This window comes from Buteo buteo, chromosome 24 (assembly GCF_964188355.1).
Source record: "Buteo buteo chromosome 24, bButBut1.hap1.1, whole genome shotgun sequence".
NCBI lineage: Eukaryota > Metazoa > Chordata > Aves > Accipitriformes > Accipitridae > Buteo > Buteo buteo.
Genome location: NC_134194.1, coordinates 10,274,870 through 10,291,740, shown reverse-complemented (window position 1 = coordinate 10,291,740; position 16,871 = coordinate 10,274,870). Strand labels below are relative to the sequence as shown.

The 16,871-nt window shown below is 66.4% G+C and overlaps 1 protein-coding gene across 2 annotated transcripts; it reads right to left on the bottom strand.

Moving 5' to 3' along the window:
- Window positions 1-43: 43 nt before the first annotated feature.
- On the bottom strand, window positions 44-16,485 carry CPLX2 (complexin 2). Of its 2 annotated transcripts, XM_075056445.1 has the most exons (5): window positions 16,449-16,485; window positions 11,643-11,741; window positions 2,314-2,421; window positions 1,646-1,821; window positions 44-1,487 (listed from the first exon to the last, which is right to left on the bottom strand). In XM_075056445.1, the coding sequence occupies exons 3-5, from the start codon at window positions 2,342-2,344 to the stop codon at window positions 1,290-1,292; spliced, it is 405 nt and encodes a 134-aa protein (XP_074912546.1). In that variant the 5' UTR covers window positions 2,345-2,421; window positions 11,643-11,741; window positions 16,449-16,485; the 3' UTR covers window positions 44-1,289. The 2 variants fall into 2 exon arrangements, with proteins under 2 accessions (XP_074912546.1, XP_074912547.1); XM_075056446.1 differs by lacking the exons at window positions 11,643-11,741; window positions 16,449-16,485 and adding an exon at window positions 4,655-4,688.
- Between the last annotated feature and the right edge of the window lie 386 nt (window positions 16,486-16,871).

The window sequence follows — 16,871 nt, the reverse complement described above, 5'->3', positions numbered from 1 at the left end:
CAATGAGTAAGAAGAAGCCAGAGCAATGTACAAATCCCTTTATTTTATTAGTTTGTCAAAGACTAGTTCGAGCAGGATGGTCACAGCATGTCTGCGGGGCCCCGAGCCGCCTGCCGCCTCCCGGGGAGGGCCCTGGTAAGCAGCTGGGGGCTGTGGCGGAGGAAGCACGGGGAGGGGGGAGCACGGTGCGGCAAGGGATGGGCTGGGGTGAGGGCATGCCCCCGCGTCCCCCCAATTGGGATGCAAGCAGCGGTTCCTGGGACATGCCCGGGGCGCTTGCCCAGGGATCCCTTCCCAGGCCCGGGGGACGTGTGTCCAGTGTCAGGTGGGGGGCAGCCAGGCGCTCCCAGCCCAGGACCGGCCCGGCAGCCCTCCCCCCCTGCTCTGGCTTTATTGCAGGGGGCAAAGCGGGGGGCCCCGGCGGCATGGCGGGGGGCTCTCGGCTCATCGCCGCGGGTGGCCCCAGGGACAGTGGGGTCTCGGGGGTGGGAGCGTGAGCAGCGGACACGAGGACGCATGGAGCGACGGGGCGCACCCTGGCACAGAGACACTAATGCGAGAACGGGGGCCAGCGGGGCCGAGACACGGACGAGCGAGCGGTGGGGATGGCGGGGACGGGGTCGGGGGACGAGGCAGGGGGGTCCCTGCCCCGCGCGTGCCTTTGTACACGGTTGGCGGAGCGCGGCGCCCGCTCCTCCCGGTGCTGAAGTATTGCAGTCTAACTGATATGGCTTTAACTATGGGGCCAGAGATGCGGGGAAGGGGGGGGGGGGTCCCCTCCAACCCCCCGATGCTGGAGCACACTGGGCAGCCCCGGGGGACCCCCGTGCCCGGGGACCGGGGATGGGGGAGCTGCGGGCAGGGCGCCTGGCTTTGTGCTTTGGGCTTGGCCCAGGGCGGGACGGGGCAGGGGGATGGCAGTGCTGGGGACGAGGGCAGGCGAGTGGGGGCCTGCCGGGGTCCCCTGGGAGGGCAGGAGGGGCAGGGCAGGGGGCACAGGGAGCCACCCCGGGGGGGGCCGGTAGGGCCTGGGGTGCCCCCAGCCTGCCGCGAGGTTACATCAGTGCATTTGGTCCCGGTTCACCCTGTCCGGCCAGGGCCGCTCCCCTTTGGCACGGCGTGGTGGTGGGGCCCTGCCTGGACGGGACGGGGCGGGTTTTTGGTCTGGTCCGGGGAAAGGGCAGGAGGGGGTGCGGGGACCCCCCCCCGGGGCCAAGGGAACTGATGGAGGGGTTGGAGGGGAGAGGGCGCCCGTGCCCCAGCACCCCATGGCAGGGTTGGCGGTGCTGTTACTTCTTGAACATATCCTGCAGCGGGCCGGGCAGGTACTTGAGGACGGTGTCCAGGATGCTCTCCTCCTCCTCCTCCTCTTCGTCCCCGCAGCCCGCCGGGATCGCCTTCTTGGGGCGCGTCAGGCTGCCCTCACACGGCTGCTCCAGTGCGGCTTTCTCCTCCGCCTCCTTCTCCTCCTTCTTCTTCAGCCCGTACTGTGAGGACACAGGCCCTCAGCAGGGCAGCGTGCCGTGCCCCGTGCCCATCACCACTGCCTTGGGCCACCCTCCTCCCTGGCTGCGCCGGCTAACCTGTCCCAGCCCCTCCCCGGGTGCTGCGGGCAGGGGTGGGCGCAGGGGAGGCGTGTGCCCACCTTGTCGCGGATCTGCTGCCGGACTTTCTCCCGCTCGGCTTCCATGCGGGCGTGCTTGGCTTTCCGCTCTTCCTCCTGCTGGCGCAAGGCCTCCTGCCTCTCCTCCTCCTTTTTCTGCGCGTCGGGGTCCTTCTCCTCCTCACCCCCCAGCATCTTCCCCATGTCCTTGGTGGCCCCTGTGCAGCACAAGACCATCGGCCGGTCCTCAAGGGTGCCGCAGCCCGGCGTTGGCTGCCGAAGCCCCCGCAGAGGTGGGGAGGGCACGGAGGCCCCCGGCAAGGACAACCTGGGGCGTCCCCAGTGCCACCCGTGCCAGAGCCGGCTGCAGACGGGCTCCGGAGGCTGTGGGGATGGGGAGTGCTGCGGGCTGGCTGCACTGCCCTAGTTTGGCGTCAGCCGGGGGAGACGCCGGCAGCTCCTTCGGTGCTGGCACCCAGGGGACCCGCCGGGGAATCCCACTTAGCAGCGGGAGAGCTGGGATTCCCCAGCCAGGCGCTGCTGGCACAGGCAATGGGAGCCCCGGAGGGTTCCGGCAGCAGCTCCCCGCTGCTGGTGTCTCTCCCCGCAGCAATGTCCCCCTGCCACGTCCCCCCCACCGTGCACCCTGGGGTGCCAGGCTGGCATCGCTCCCGGAGGGGGGACCCTGAGGGCGGACGGCACCCACTCACCGCCCAGCGCTTGCTTCATGACGAAGTCCATGGTGCCGGTGTGCGTGTGCGGCTAGGCCAGCGCCCAGCACTCATCCACTGCTGTCCGGGCTCGCTGACCAGGGCCACCTGCACGGGCAGAGAGGGACACGGTCGGGGACGCCGTGCCCAGGGTCCCCACTGCCCAGGCGTGAGGGATGGGACGCTCCCCGGGGGCTGCAGTTTGCACCCTCTGCACCTCCAGCCCCGAACGCCTTCCAGGATGGGCAGAGGGAGCTTTGGGGGTCTGTGGGCAGAGGTTGGGCAGATCTGTCTGCTGGCAGCACCTGCGCCCCTCGGCCCCCTCCCCACAGGCCTGCTGGCCCCTTGGTGGGGGGACCAAAGCAGGGACCCCAGAGGGACTCTGCACCTCAGCATTGCCCTCGGGGTGGCGGGGGGTGGGCAGCAGGAGCCCGGGAGCCCCGGGGTGCTGCTGCCTGGGGGCTTGGTGAGATGGGGACCCACCACGCCACCACCCACCGCATACCCCTGCTTTGGCGGGGGGGACGACGCCAGACCCTGCCTGGGGACGTCAGCGTGGCACAGCCAGACACGGGGCGCTGTGCGCACGAGCGTGTGTCTTACCGCAACGCGTGTGCTCTGGAGAGGGATGGAGAAGAGGCTGTTGGCAGGTTGTGACAGTGTTTGGGGGCTGCAGGGGTTGCAGGCAGCAGCCTGTGACTGTGTGTGTGATCCCTGCGGGTGCTGGCGATGGGTGATGGCGTGCAGGGGCGCCGCGTGTGCAGGATGGAGCGCGTGTGTGTACGCCGTGTTTGCGTGCGCCGGGTGTGCGTGAGCTGTACGTGGAGGCTGCGTTTGGTCAAGAGGTGTGTTTGCGGGTGGCTGCAGGCTGTTTGCACGGGGCGGGGGTGTGCACGTGCGTGTGCGTGTAAGTTTGTGGGGCCGCGAGCTGCGTGCGCCCACACGGTGTGCAGGGCTGCAGCCTGTTTGCAAGCTTTGGCTGTGTGAGTTTGGGGGTTTGCAAGCTCTGTGGGTATGTGTGCAAGGGCTCGCAAACGGGGGTGGTGCGTGCGTGTGCGCAGAGGTTGGCAGGCTGTGTTTGTGCGCGCTGCGTGCGCGCTGCGTGTGCGTGTTTGCACACTGTGGGGGGGGGGGTCGCAGGTTGTGTTGGTGCGGGGAGGGGGCTGCGTGTGCAGGTCTGTGGGTTTGCAGGCTGTACGGGGCGGGGTGCGCGCACAAATTTGCAGACTGTGCTGCGTGTGTGTCCGTGTGGGGGTGTTGCAGGCTGTTTGCATGCTCTGTGTGCGTGGGCAGGGGGGGGACTGCAGGTGTGGGGGGGTGTATGTGTGTGGGGCGTCGTGTTGCCTGCGGGATGGGGGTGCGTGTGCTTGTGCCCCCAGTGTGCCCCATGTGCGGGGGGGCTGCAGGCTGTGCTCACAGCCTGGGTGTGCAGTTTGCAGTGTGTGTGTGTGTGCGTGCGCCCTGTGGGTGCCGCAGCCTCGTGGGTTCCCCCCATCCCGGCTCCCCGGGACCCCGCTGGGCTGAGGGGGGGCTCCCGGGGAAGTTTGTTGCTCCCAGCCCCGGGCACCCTGCAGTAGCGGGGGGGGGGGGGCCTCCAGGCGCTACTGTGCTGAGCCCTGGGGTCACAAGGGGGGCTCGGGGACACCGGGGGGGGCGCCGGCACACCGGGGCCGCAGGGAGGGTGCAGGGGACAGCGGGGGCCGTTGCGACACGGGGGGGCACCGGAACACTGGGGCCACGTGGGGGGAGCGCAGCGACACCGGGGTACGTGGGGGACACCGGGGGGGTGCAGTGACACGGGCGACGCGGGGGAACGTAGCAGACGGGGGGGGGACACACCAGCAGGCACGGGGACAGCGGGGCCGCACGGGCTGCAGCGACGCAGGGAACACGGGGGGGCGCCGGGAGGGCGGGGGACAGCGGGGACACGGGACGTAGGGGACACCCGGCTTGCGGGGGACACCGGGACCACGGGGGGGGGTGTGTGTGTGTGTGCGAACCCGGGAGACGCACCGCGGAGTGGGTTGCGAGGGGGGGAAGCGCAGGCACACGGAAGACGCGCGGGGGACACGGGACGGGGGGACACGCACCGGGGGGCGCAGGGGACATCGGGGACGCGGGGGGGGCGCAGGGACACGGGAAGGGCGGGAGCCGCGGGGGTGTGTGGGGGGGAAGTCGCGCAGGGGACGCGGTGCCGCGGGGACCCGCCGCCCCCCCCACCCCCCCTCCTCCTCCTCCTCCCCCCGGTGGATGCGGCGCGGGGCCCCGCCCGCCGCCCGGTGCCGCCCGGTGCCGCAGCGGCGGCGCTGTCCCTTCAGCACCGGCGCGGCGCGGCACTCACCGGCTCCGCCGCCGCTCTCCGCTGCCGCCGCTCCGCCCTCCCGCCCCGCCCCGCCCCGCCGCGGCCCGGCCCCCCTCCCGCCCCCGGCGGCACGCGTGGGCCCGCCCGGGGCGACACCCCCCCCCCCCCCCTCGCCCCGCCACCGCGCGGCCCGGCCCCCCACCGGGGGGGCGGGACCCACCCCACGGGAAACGCCGCACGACCCCCGGGGAAACGTCCCGGTGCTCACGGGGGGGGGGGGCCGGGGACCCCCTCCGGACCCCCCCACTGCGTTCCCGCAGCCGAGGGATGGCGTGGGGGGGGGGGGAGCGCGTCCCGCGCGGGGTTAATGATTCACCTCCGCGGCAATTAATGGGCCAAACGAGGCATTAATCGGGGGGAGGCACCGGGGAGCTGCCCCCCCGCCCCAATCCCGCCCCCCCCTGCTCCCTCACCCCGCACCCCGAGCTGCAGCACCCGGTGCAGGGCGGCTGCGGGAGTTTAATTAAAGTCCCTGATAAATCACCTCGGCCCCAGCGCCAGCAGCTGCCGCTCGGAGGCCCCGGCTTTGGATTTTTGGTGCTGCTCCCCCCCCCGGGGGGGGGGTGTCCCAAGGCGGGTGGGGGGGTGCTCAGGCAGGGGCTGCTGGGAGGGGCTGCGCGGTGGCGTCGAGGCCACGATGTCCACAGAGCTCAGGACCCCCTTCAGCGGGGGGGTCCTGGGCAGAAAATGGGGGGCACCACCCTGCCCAGCCCTGCTGTGCCTGCCCCAAGGGAGACGGGCTCCTGTAGAACCTCCTGCCCCCTCCCCAGTTGCAGCACTGGGCTCCCCCAGGTCTCCCATTCTCATCCCAGTGCCTTGGCGAGGCGCTGGGGTCAGGCGCGTGCCCCACCACCAGCCCTGCCACCCTGCAGAGGGGCGGTCGGCGCCTCCTAATTAATCCAGCCCTGGCTTATTAGAAACAAGACGAGCCCTTCGCAAATCAGATTAGTGGTGCTCTGAGCCAGGCTTTGGGGATAGCTGCTGTTTAATGGTGAGGCTCTGGAGGAGTAGCCCTGCGGGGAATATCATGGCTACGGCCCAGAAAAGTGCTGGAGAGGGTCTGGGTGTGGGGTCGTTTCGGGACCCCCCCCGCCTCTGCGTGTGGGAGGCTGCGGGGAGCTGGGACAGGTTGCAGCTGCCCCCACAAGCCCGGTGGTGCGAGCTGCAGAGATGCTGCTGGTGCTGCTGGGCACCGCCGGGGCTGCCGTGGGGAGGACGGGGGCGAGGCAGGATGTTGGGCAGCAGTGGGCAGCCGTCCCGCAGCCGGGGGGAGGGGTCCGAAGCCAGCATGTAAGTGCCAGCCCAGCACCTCCACCGGGACACGGCACTGCCAGACCCGTGTGTGTGCACCCTCTGCCAGCTCCTGCCCTGACACACAGTCACTGCTGCGGCCAGGTCTCAGCACAGGGACAACACATCAAGGACACGGCCCTCTTGTTCACCCCCTCTCACCACTCCCCAAAATACCCCTCGGCGCATCCCATCTCCGCCGGCCCCGAGCCCTCAGCCTCCTTCCACTGTGGCATCAACCAACAACTCCTTTTTCCACCTCCGTGGAAAAAATGCCACCTGCCCTTGTGCCCAGCCCCACTCTGACCACCAGCAGCTGGTGGGATGGGTGCGTGGGAGGCAAGACAGGCCTGCACTTGGCCCGTCCGTCCATCCGTCCGTCCTGCGGCAGCCCTGCTCCGGGCGCTGACGTCAGCGCTCCCGGCAGCCGGGCGGTGGGCGGGCGGCACCGCTCCTATTGTATTAAAAATAATACAGCGGAGCACAAATTCATTACAGATAAGTGTGACAGTCAGGAGGAATTAACGAGCCCGTCTCTCAGCGCCTGACAAACGCCTCCTTTTGTTCCTGGGATGGGTCCTTGAGTCTTTCAATCTTTGGAGATGCCTTGGCGCATTAAGCACATCCTCCCCCAGTAGCTCCCAGGGTGCCTGGAGACTGCTCCCAGTATGAGCTGTGGCCCAACTGGCACGGCCGTCCCTTGTGCCAGCGCCCAGCGCTAAGCTGGGCTTGCCCTCCTTGGGGCTTGGTGGCCTGGAGTGCTGTCCCCAAGCGTGGGACCCCACGCGGGGTGCGGGGTGGCCAGGGGGAGGCGGGCAAAGCAGCCCCCATCCCTGCTGCCACGGGAATCACGAGGCTCACATGAGCAGTGGCCAACCGCCCCGGCACTCCAGCTGCCGGTGCCGGCAGCACAACTGTAGCCGACAGGCTGGCAGGCACCCAGCTCTGCCCTGCCGGCTGGGCTCCCATGGGAAGGGCAGCCAGGGGCTCGTCACCAGCCCTGGGCATCGCCTCCGTCCTCTTGCCCCGTACCCCCCTGCGGACACCCCTGCTCCTGGGACGGGCATGGGCCCAGGGGACAACCACCCCCCCCTGCAGTCCCAGAGCCGAGCTGGCTCTTGCAGGTGTTTGGAGGATGCTCCTGGTGCTGGGAAGTTTCTTGTGCCCGGCACGGACACTCCTTAGGCACAGCTGTTCCCTGGCATCGTCCTGGGCAGTGTCACCTGCCGGGCGGCTGCCTGGAGCTGCGGGGGGAGGCAGGAAGGGAAGGGATGGGGAGGGATGGGAGGGATGGGAGGGATGGGGGGGGGGGGGGGGGGGGGGGGGGGCAGCGCCATGGCCAGATGGAGAAGGAAGCTCTCAGCACTGCCAAGTCCTGCAAGTTGCCTCCGTGCCGGCTCGCGGGGGCAGCGCGGCAGGGACGAAGACGGTGCAAGTGCCAGGGCCCTGGCAGCGCCTCGCTCCCCGCCAGCGCCCAGGGAAAGGGCACGGGGCTGACTGCCGCTGCCGCATCGCCCACCGCATCCGCCGCCAGCAACGACCCGAGTGGCACCCGTCCGCCTCGCTGCCAGCATCGTTCCCAGGCCCTGCAGCCACACGGGGACCCTGCAAGGTCACAGCGTCTGGGGGACCTTGCAAAGCTCTCAGGCAGAGGGAAGCGGGTGCCTGAGTAGCTGCACCCACCCCTGCGACACCGCCAGCCCACCCTGCTGCCACCCATTAGTACAGGACAGTTATTTTACTTATCCCCCCCACCCTGCCCCATCTTTGCAGAAAATAATTATTGGTCCTTCTCATCACACCGAGGGATTAAAAGTGGTTAACTCCATTTCCAAAGGCTTTGTTATGTTGGTTTTCCCTCGGCTGCTGCACAAGGCGATTTCCACAGTGCCACTTAGGCAGCTTTTATCAGGTTGTCTTCTGGAGGTAATTGGGTTTTTCAGGAGCCTGTTTAAAATTCGTAACCCAGCCTCTTAAACAAAACAAAAACAGCAGCGGGGAGAAGGGGAAGAGGGAGCACAAAACACGCAGCAGCTGCAGCCTCTGAAGAGCAGCCCTGGCCCCTGGGGGCTGGCATCCAGCGGGGACAGGGATGGGGACAGGCACCGGCGCGCTGTAGCATCAGGCTGGAGCCAGACCCTCCAGTGCAGCGGCTGAGCAGACTGCAGGGACAGCTGCTGCCAACCCTGCTGTCCCTCCCGCCGGTGACACCGCGTGAGGCCAGGGAGACCCAGGGTCACTCTGTTACGCCGTGCTCAGGGCGAGCGTGTGGTGCTCAGAGCCACCCACGTCCGTCCAGCCCCTGGGGACGACGGGGCCACCCCTCTGCCCCTGCAGCAAGCCACAGCACCCCTGGCACACGTGGGTGCCCCCCCCCGGCACCCACTCCCCTGTTATCCCCCCCACACCAGGCATGGGGTGTGAACGCGGGTCTCACCGTGGGGCCGACGTGGGAGCACGCCACGAGCCCTGGGGCTGGCGGGGAGGGAGGTGGGCTTCTGCTGTGGCTTGACCCCGGCTCCGCTGTGGTGCTCTGCCCGACCGTGGGAGCAGCACCATGGTGGGGGGGGGCCAGGGGTGGCAGGGGCCCCTGAGCTCACCAGCGAGGGACAGAGAAAACAGGCCAAATCCACCCTTGGAGCCACCCTCACAGGATAACTTCTGCTGCTCCCGTGCCCTGAGGGTCTCCCCAGCTCCAGGCTTTGCTGGCTGGACAAGGGATGCCCCTGCCCACTGCCCTCCCCATGCCCTGCCCTGCCCGGGCTGCAAAGCACCCCTCCAGCCAGAGGGGCTCCAGGCTGACGTTGCAGCTTTTCCTGCTCTCTTGCATCACTATCACGAGTCCGTCTGCATTAATACCACGGCCCTGTCGGCATCAGTATTGCAGACCCATCTGCATCGGTACCACGGCCCCGTCGGCATTGCTCCCGCAGACCCGTCTGCCCCCTCCTGCCAGGCTCCTGCCTGTGGGGTGGGGGGGTACGCTGGGCACCCCCAGGCCATCCCTGCCCAGCTCTGTGCCGCGGGGTGCAGCGTGGGCTGGGGAGTGGGTGGCAGGGAGCTGCTGCGGCAGATGGTCGGCGGGGCCGGATCACGGCACCGCGCGCAATGAGGGACGTGTGTGTCCCCCCCCGGGGGGGGCCGTTTGCAGGAGCTGCTTGTGAACTGGTGCCTGCGGGGCCCCAGCAGCACCTGCTGGTCCCGGGCATGGCAGCCAGCGTGCGAGCCGGGGTGGCCGCGGCTGAAGAAGGGATGGGGCGAGGAGGGGACGGAGCCCACGGCTTCCAGTTGTTCCCAGCATGGCAGTGTCCCAGGAGGATGCCAGAGAGGGAAGGGTGCTCCCAGTGCTGCTCAGCCCTCCGGAGCTCCCCGAAAAGACCATCTATGCCTACATCTGTGCGAGAAAGAGTGACGGAGGGGCTGAATCTCCCAGCGAGGGTGCCCAAAGGGACAGCGACCCGCTCTAGGCTCCAGCTAAGAAGCATCCAGCGCGGCTGGGATGTCAGCCGCTGAGTGACCGAGTGCCTTGGCTTTGCCACCGCTGCTCTGTGCCTTGCAACGGGGAGCTCTGCTCACCCAGCCCCAGCCTCAGGGCCACCCCGAGCCCCGAGGTGTCCATGTCCCACGAGCACCGGGAGATGCTGGGATGGACCCCGCTGGTCGAGTGCTGCAGTGGCGACTCCTCGTCCCCACGGCTCCCGGCGTGCGTCCGGTGCCTCTGTGCCATGCATTATTAAACAGAGGCACTGCAGCCCCTCGCTGTTTATCCTGGTGTGGCTGCGCGGGGAGCGGGTTGTGGGAGCCGTGGTGGCTCGCTGCAGTCTCAGCCGGAAGATTTAGGCTTGCTGTAGGTCTGGCTGATTCCCCAAACAGGTTTATGACCCCTGGGGTTACTCACCCGGCCGCTTCCCACCTCCCCACCCTATGCAGGATGGATCCGACCTCCCTGTAAAAAAGCCACTGTGCATTCAACCTCAATGCTATCACCGACACTGCTTTCTCCTGCCCACACAGCAGGTACTTACAGCGTTTACATCCCAATTGCCGTATATAAAGGCACACTTGCGCTGAGTCCACCCCATCAATATTTATGGCAGGCACGCACACCCGCACAGCTCTGCAGGGGCCGGTGTGGAGCGGAGCTGGGAACAGCACACCAGGCATTGCTTGGGGAGCAGACAAAAGCCCCCCCGATCCCCTGCGCTGCCTTCCCATCCCTCCCCATCGCCCCAGCCATCGCCTTTGGGGAAGAAGCCAGCCTGTGCACATACTGATTTCCGTCCCTGTTGCCCTGGCAGGGACATGCAGGGCATGGGCGACAGAGGTGGTCGGAACTGTGTGGGGAGTGGATGCCCGAGGGTCCCCTCCTGGCTCCGTGTCAGGATGGGATTGCACACCTGCTCCTCGCGGAAAGCCTTGGGCGAGTTATACCCACCCTCACTTCACCGGTGGGGAAAAGGCATGAAGGACAAGGGCACGATTAGCTCAAGACTGGGCACCCAGATCACAGCAGAGCAGCGGCAGCCCCTGCCCCTTCTCCCTCCAGCCAAATCACTATCAAAAATGAGACCCTGGGCACTGCTCCCCTGGGGTTCAGCCTTGTGCTGATACAGGTGTTGGTTTTGCAAAGATCTCGCAAGCTCTTTGGGGTTCCCAAGACAAGGGCAGAGAGCCTGGGGTGCGTTAACCACCCCCTGCACCGCCGAGGCTGGGGAGTGGGAGGAAGAGAGGAACGGGGATGCTGTCATGGCTGGTCCTGCTCTACCCAAACTCCCAGCCTAGTTCTGGGAGAGCATCTGCCTTCCTGGGGGAGAAGGGCCCATCGCAACCCATGAAGGGGAAGGTTTGGGAGCCGAAACGCCCCGTGCCCTGGGCAACAGAGCCGGCCAAGGGCCACAACGCTGGGGACACCCTGTTCTCCGATGACCGCAGATGGCTGCGTGGTGGGGGGCTCTGTGGCAGCATGGGGGGGGGACATCTGGGTGTCTGGGCTCCAGCCAAGCTGCAGCTCGGTGGGAGCGGGATGAGCCTGTGCTGCCCTGGCTTGGAGTGCTGGGAGGGGTGAGACCCCCGCACTGGGGGGCAGCTGGGATGGGGGGGGGGTCTTACTGCCCACTCCAGCTCAGACCTCCCTCAGCCTGCCTGCGCTTGGGGTTTCCGCTGCAGCGTGACGCCGGACGGGTACGGCGCTGCTCCAAGAGCTGCTGGGGCTCTGGCCAGAAAATTCATTCTTGGCTGCTTTCAGTGGGGTTTGGCTCGTACCTTTCCCATCTGGGGGCTTTCAAAGGCAAAAAAAAAAAAAAAAAAAAAAAAAAAAGGAAAGAAAAAAAACCCTGGCCCTGTGCCAGCTCCACAGTCACCGTCACCTGCCATGGTCCCCAGGCAGCACCGTGCCCAGCATCCGCCCCAGAGCCCGAGCTGTTCCCCACTCCCATGGCCTCAGCCTGGTCCTGAGCTGGTCCAGATGCCTCTTGCCCTGCACCAGGGTCTCACCAGGATGCCCATGATGGAACCCCCCCCCCCGCCGGGGGGCCCAACTGGCTCCACTGAGGCAGCCCCAAGTGGTATCTCTGTACCCCCCCATCCATCCCACGGCTGCACTGTGTCCCCCGTACCGTGGGGAGGTAGCTGGCCCCCCAGGAGCCACGGCGTGCGGAGCAGGGGCAGCACTGCCTACCTTGGTGCGTGGAGCGCCAGGCGTCTGCAGGCTTCGGCACCTAACGCAGGGGGACGAGGACCTCGCGGGGGCAGCTGGGCATCGCAGGGAGAGCGGGGCCTGCAGGAGATACCAACAGCGAGAGGATCAGCTCCATGGTGGGGCCCCAGGACTGGATGGGGTGGACAAAGCAGAATCACTTGATGGGTTATGGACAGAGCACACCACAGCCTGCTGCCTTCTCTGCCCACCCACGGGGCCCACGGTGGGTCTGTTCACCCCCCCCCCCCCATCCTGACCTTCAAGGACAGGAGCAACCTGCTGCCAAGAGCCACCATCTCCCCGCAGGTGGGAGTCCAGTGGGGCACACAGAGGGTGACAGACTGCAGGAGGTGGCAGCCCATCGGGGTCTTTGGTCCTCTCCTGGACCAGGGACACCACCTCTGCTGCTGGCACAGGGCTCCTGCCCATCTCTGCAGACACCCGGCAGTTTGGATGCTTTCATTAAATATTTAGAGGGCTCTCAACTCTTTGAGGGTTTTAAAATTTCACATTAACTCTGACTTCCTCAGCTTGCAAATGATAAATTTCTTCTTTGGAGAACATAATGGCAAGTTAAAACAAGCCGCCAAACAAAAGCCCCTGCTAAGACTTTGCAATTTGAGAAAGCCTGGCCCTGCTCTGGGTTCCCCACTTCTGCCGGACGTCAGGAAGCTTCTGCCCTGGGGATCTTGTCCCTTCCCTGAATGTCCTTGAAATCCTGCCATGATGCTTGGGGAGATGCAGGGGGTGCTCCTGGGGCATGCTGGCCTGGCTAGGGGCTGTGCAGAGACCCAGGTACCAGGGTGCTGGGTGCCACGCTGGAGTGGTCCATCCCCACGGTGTGGCTGGTGCCACCGCGATGGGTGCCACGAGTGTGATTTGTGCTCTGCGACTCGAGGAGCAGGTGTCTGGGGAAGTTACAAATTCATCCTGACTTCGAGCAAAGGCTTTTCCTCCACCCTGGGGAAGGAGGGAGGCTTTGGCAAATTGGAGATAAATATATGACCCAGGGGAGCTGGGGGAAACACAGGCAAACAGCGACACTGGAGGAGCAGGGGCTGGGATGGATGGAGCCTGCATTTTTAAAAGCTTTACAGAGCAGGGATGCCTCATCCCAGCCCTGGGGGCAGGAAACACTGCCAGCCCCTGGGCACAGTGCTGGGTTTGGGGAGGGTGCAAGCTCACCCCAGGGACCCTGAGCTCTGGGGGCTGCGGGGAAGGGGCAGAGGGTTCCCAGTGGGAATCCTGAGGAGACCCCAGAACGGCGTCTGCTTCCCTGGGAAATGCAGAGCTAAAAGCTCAGCCTGGAAAGGGCTCAGCAGCAGCGTGAAGGTGACCTTTGCTGGGGACAACCGCTGCCTCCTTCGGGATGTGAGAAGGTTCGGGAGCGGGGTAAGACAGGCTGCAGAGTGCTGCAGGGATGTGTGCCTGGGGGTGGCTGGTTTCCAGACAGCTCAGTGCCGAGGAGACAAGCTGGGCTGGGACAGGATCAGTCCCCTGCTTTGCTGGCCATGGCCTGGGGTCCAAATCAGCTGTTCTTTGCTGAAACGCCAGAGGGTGGGAAGAGCAGGGACCCCCTGCCCAGGTACCCGAGAAGATGCAGAGGATCCTGGGGGATGCTGCTCCAATCCCTGCAGGGTATTTTTTTTCTGGGCCAGACCAAAATGTTTTTTTCCTGCCTTTGCAATGGGCAGAGCCGGCCAGTACCATGAAGATGCATCTCACCTGGACAGCTGCACTAGCTCAGTCTGTCTGTCTGTCCAGGCAACCAGACACCAACTGCAGCCAAAAGCAGAGGATAAGGAAGAGCAGAACAGGGTGATGGTGCCAGGACACCCCCAGCTCTGCGGACTGCGGTGCCCCCAGGCACTGGCAGGGATGCTTTTATCCAGCTGAGGTCTGGACACAAGACACAGTATCCAGGGAGAACTTAATGCTCGAGATGAGACCATTAGCGAGTCCAAAGCTCTCCTGCTTTGGTCACTCTCGTTCTCGGCACCCCGCTTTTATAGGTGAGCTTGTCCAAATGTCTGCAGAGGAGGGTGGGCTGGGGAAGGGGAGCAGTGGGGTGTGCAGGCTGGGAAGCTCTGGACCACATCTCAGAGTGCTTCTCCTGCCTAAGGAAGATGCTCTCATGGCCTGCCGTGGGGCTGGCATCGGCTTTGTGTCCAGGCACCGGGGTGAGAAGGAAGGCTCAGAGCGACGATGGTTGGGGAAAATATCTGCAAACTGGACTCAGTGCCAGCAGCGTGCCATCCTGGCTCTCACACAGGGATGCAAAGGGCTCAGGGTGCCATGCTGCACTGAGCAGCCCCCGGAGGCATTTCCCAGTTGGGGTCCTGTACCTAAGCCAACCTGCCTTGCCTTCAAAAAGCAGACTCTCAGCCTCAAAAATCTCAACACCTCTTGCAGACTTCATCTTGCCATGGGCTGGGGCAGGTCTGGGTCACACCATCATGGAGCTCTGGGATTTGGCTGAGATGAGTGACGTTTCTGAACCTCTGGCGAGTGTAACAGCAGAGGCTGGTGGCACCAGCTAGGGAGGGACGGACCTGCTGGCCTGGCTGCTTACAGGGGGAGCAGGCACCTGTGGTGCAGAACAGCACACAGGAAAGGGTGACTGGCTCCTGGTGAGGCACCGGGCGACCTGGCGAGACACCAGAGCCTGGGGGCACAGCCTGGAGAGCCCATGGCCGGACAAGGCAGACAGTCCAGGTCTCTGCGGCCAGGAAGGCTCCGTGGAGCTGGGAGAGGCGGAGGGGAAAGCTCCTGGGACTAGTGAGCAGAGAGTGCTCACGCGAGAGCAGCCCGCAGGAGCGCAGCTTGTTTACCCTGGCTGAGCAGGCCTGATTGCTCTCTATAAATACACCCGGCGAGTAAACACCGGGGAGGGAGAAGGATCGTTTAAACTCGAGGATGATGCTGGCATAAGAACAAATGGGAAGGTCTGCCCAGGAACACGCGGAGGCTGTGCGTGAGAGCAGAGATCCTCTGGCTGCTGGGAAGGTCCTGCTCTGAGCAGGGGGGTCCGGCCCTGGCTGCTCAGGCAGCGCGTGGTGCCCGAGGGCTTGGGCTCGGTGCCGGTGGGAAAGGTGGCAGCCCGGGCTGCAGTGACCATGCCCACCAGCCAGACCAGACCTCTTGAGCTCTGGGCCATGGGGCCACGTTGGTGCCCAGTGTTGGGGACTGAGCTGTGCCATGCTGCCAGCAGTCACCATCTTGTCCCCAGAGGGTTTCTCTGCAGTACCAGACCTTTGCTGGGACCTCTCAGCTCCGGTGCTTAAACCACGCTGGGCAAGTCAACGTGGCTCTCCTCAGCTCCTGACACGGCTCCTGACAAGCAGCACTGGGCCTGGCGGGCTGCGCCTGGCAGCAGCCTCTGCAGAAACCCGGGGAAGAGCCAAGGTGCGAATCGCAATCATCCTCCAGCGCTGCGAGGTGTTAATAGCTCTGCCTGGTTGGGGTCATTTCAATACTAATGTTATCACGTGAGGCAATCGAAGAAACAAACACTCAGCCCATAGCCAAGGGAGGCTTTTGAGACATTTTTCTGTGCTGCTTTGTGTCAGCTGAGCTGTCTCCAGTTTCCCCAGGATGCTGAGGGTTGGACACCCGGAGAAGTGCTGCCAGCTGGGGGCTGAGCTCCCTGTTTCCCCTGGCTCTGCTGGAGCCTGTCCTGGCAACCCTCGGGGTCCTGCGGCCTTGGGAGGATGAGGGCAGGGAGGACACCTCTCTGCACCCTGATCCCGGCCCATCCTTCCTCATCCTTTATTTGCCAAACCCAGCACCTCAGCTTGACTCGAATCGCTCTGGCTCCTTCACCAACCTCAGCCAGCAGCTGCCACCTCCTGCAGAGCCTGGCTAGTTGCATGGAGAACCCCATAGCCGTCAGCCCTGTCCTGAGCGAAGGTGCCAGCCCTGCTTTGCTGCTCTGATTCACCGCACTGCCTGCCTCAGGCAGCGGTGCCCGGTCACGCTCGTGCCATGCGGGTGGCAGTGCCGCTGCGTGCTGCCAGGCCTGGATCTCGGCAGCCACCTGGCCCGTGTGCTGCAGCCACGGCACTGGGGGCACGGCGGGGAGAGGGGCCGGAGCGTGGGGCACGGGAGGAATCTCGTAGGGACAGTGCAGAGGGGAGAGGGTTTGGAACCCCGGGGACCGGGGATTGTGCAGCTGGGATGCTCCACGAGTGGTTGGACTTAGCCGTGGAGAGCAGGATGGAGGAGGGAGCAGGTGATGGGGAGGCGTGGGAAGACCCCGGTGGGTACCAGGAGCTCCCCACAGCAGAAGGCTGCGTCGAGCCTGCCCGGGTGCAGGCAGGGGGCGGTGGGGGGAGCAGGTCGCCTCCTCTCCCTGCCCACGGCCCCGCTCTGCAGAGCCCCCCCCCCCCCGCAGGGCATGGCCAGGCACGGAGGGGCTGGAGGGGGGGGGGGGGGGGGATGCAAAACATAGTCCGGGGGTGACAGCCCTTCTCCTGCCGTCCCCTCCACATCGGCGTGTGTGTGTCCCCCCACCTCCCCAGCCCTGCAGTCCGGGGGCGCGCCGCTCAGCCCCTGCGTCTTGCACCCGCATCCCGCATCCTTCCCCGCATCCCGCACCGCTCTGCCGCATCCCGCATCCCCGCGGCCGCCGCCCCGTTACATAAGCCGGCGGCCCCGGGAGGTTCGGCGGGCCGGTTCCCGTGCCCGTACCCGGCCCCCCCCCACCTCCCTCCCCGGGCTCTGCGGCACGGCGGGCCCGCCCCCGGTGCCCGGTTCCCGGTGCCCCCGGCCCGGCCCCGCACCCACCTGGCTGGGCTCGGCGCGGCTCCGGTCCGCCCCGTCCGCCCCCGGCGCAGGGAAGGAGCCGCCGCCGGAAGGGAGGCGGGAGCCGTAGCGGTACGGGGAAGGGGGGGGGGGGGTGCTCCCGGTACTGGCTCCCCCTCCCGCCGCACGGCCTCCCGGGCGGGGCCGGCTCCGTGCCCGCCTCCGGCCCGCCCCGCGCCCCCGGCGGCAGCCCCCCGGGCGCCGGCCTTTCGTCCCCGCAGCCGGTAATTCCCCTCCGGTACCCGGCCGTTGCCCCCGCTGCCCGGCAGGTCCTCTCGGTTCCCGGTAATTGCCCCCCCCCCCCCCCCCCGGTAGCTAGCCGCCCCCCTCGGTGCCCCGCAGTTGTCCCCCTCGGTGCCCTGCAGTTGCCCCCCCCCCGCTATCCAGCCATCCCTCCTCTACCCA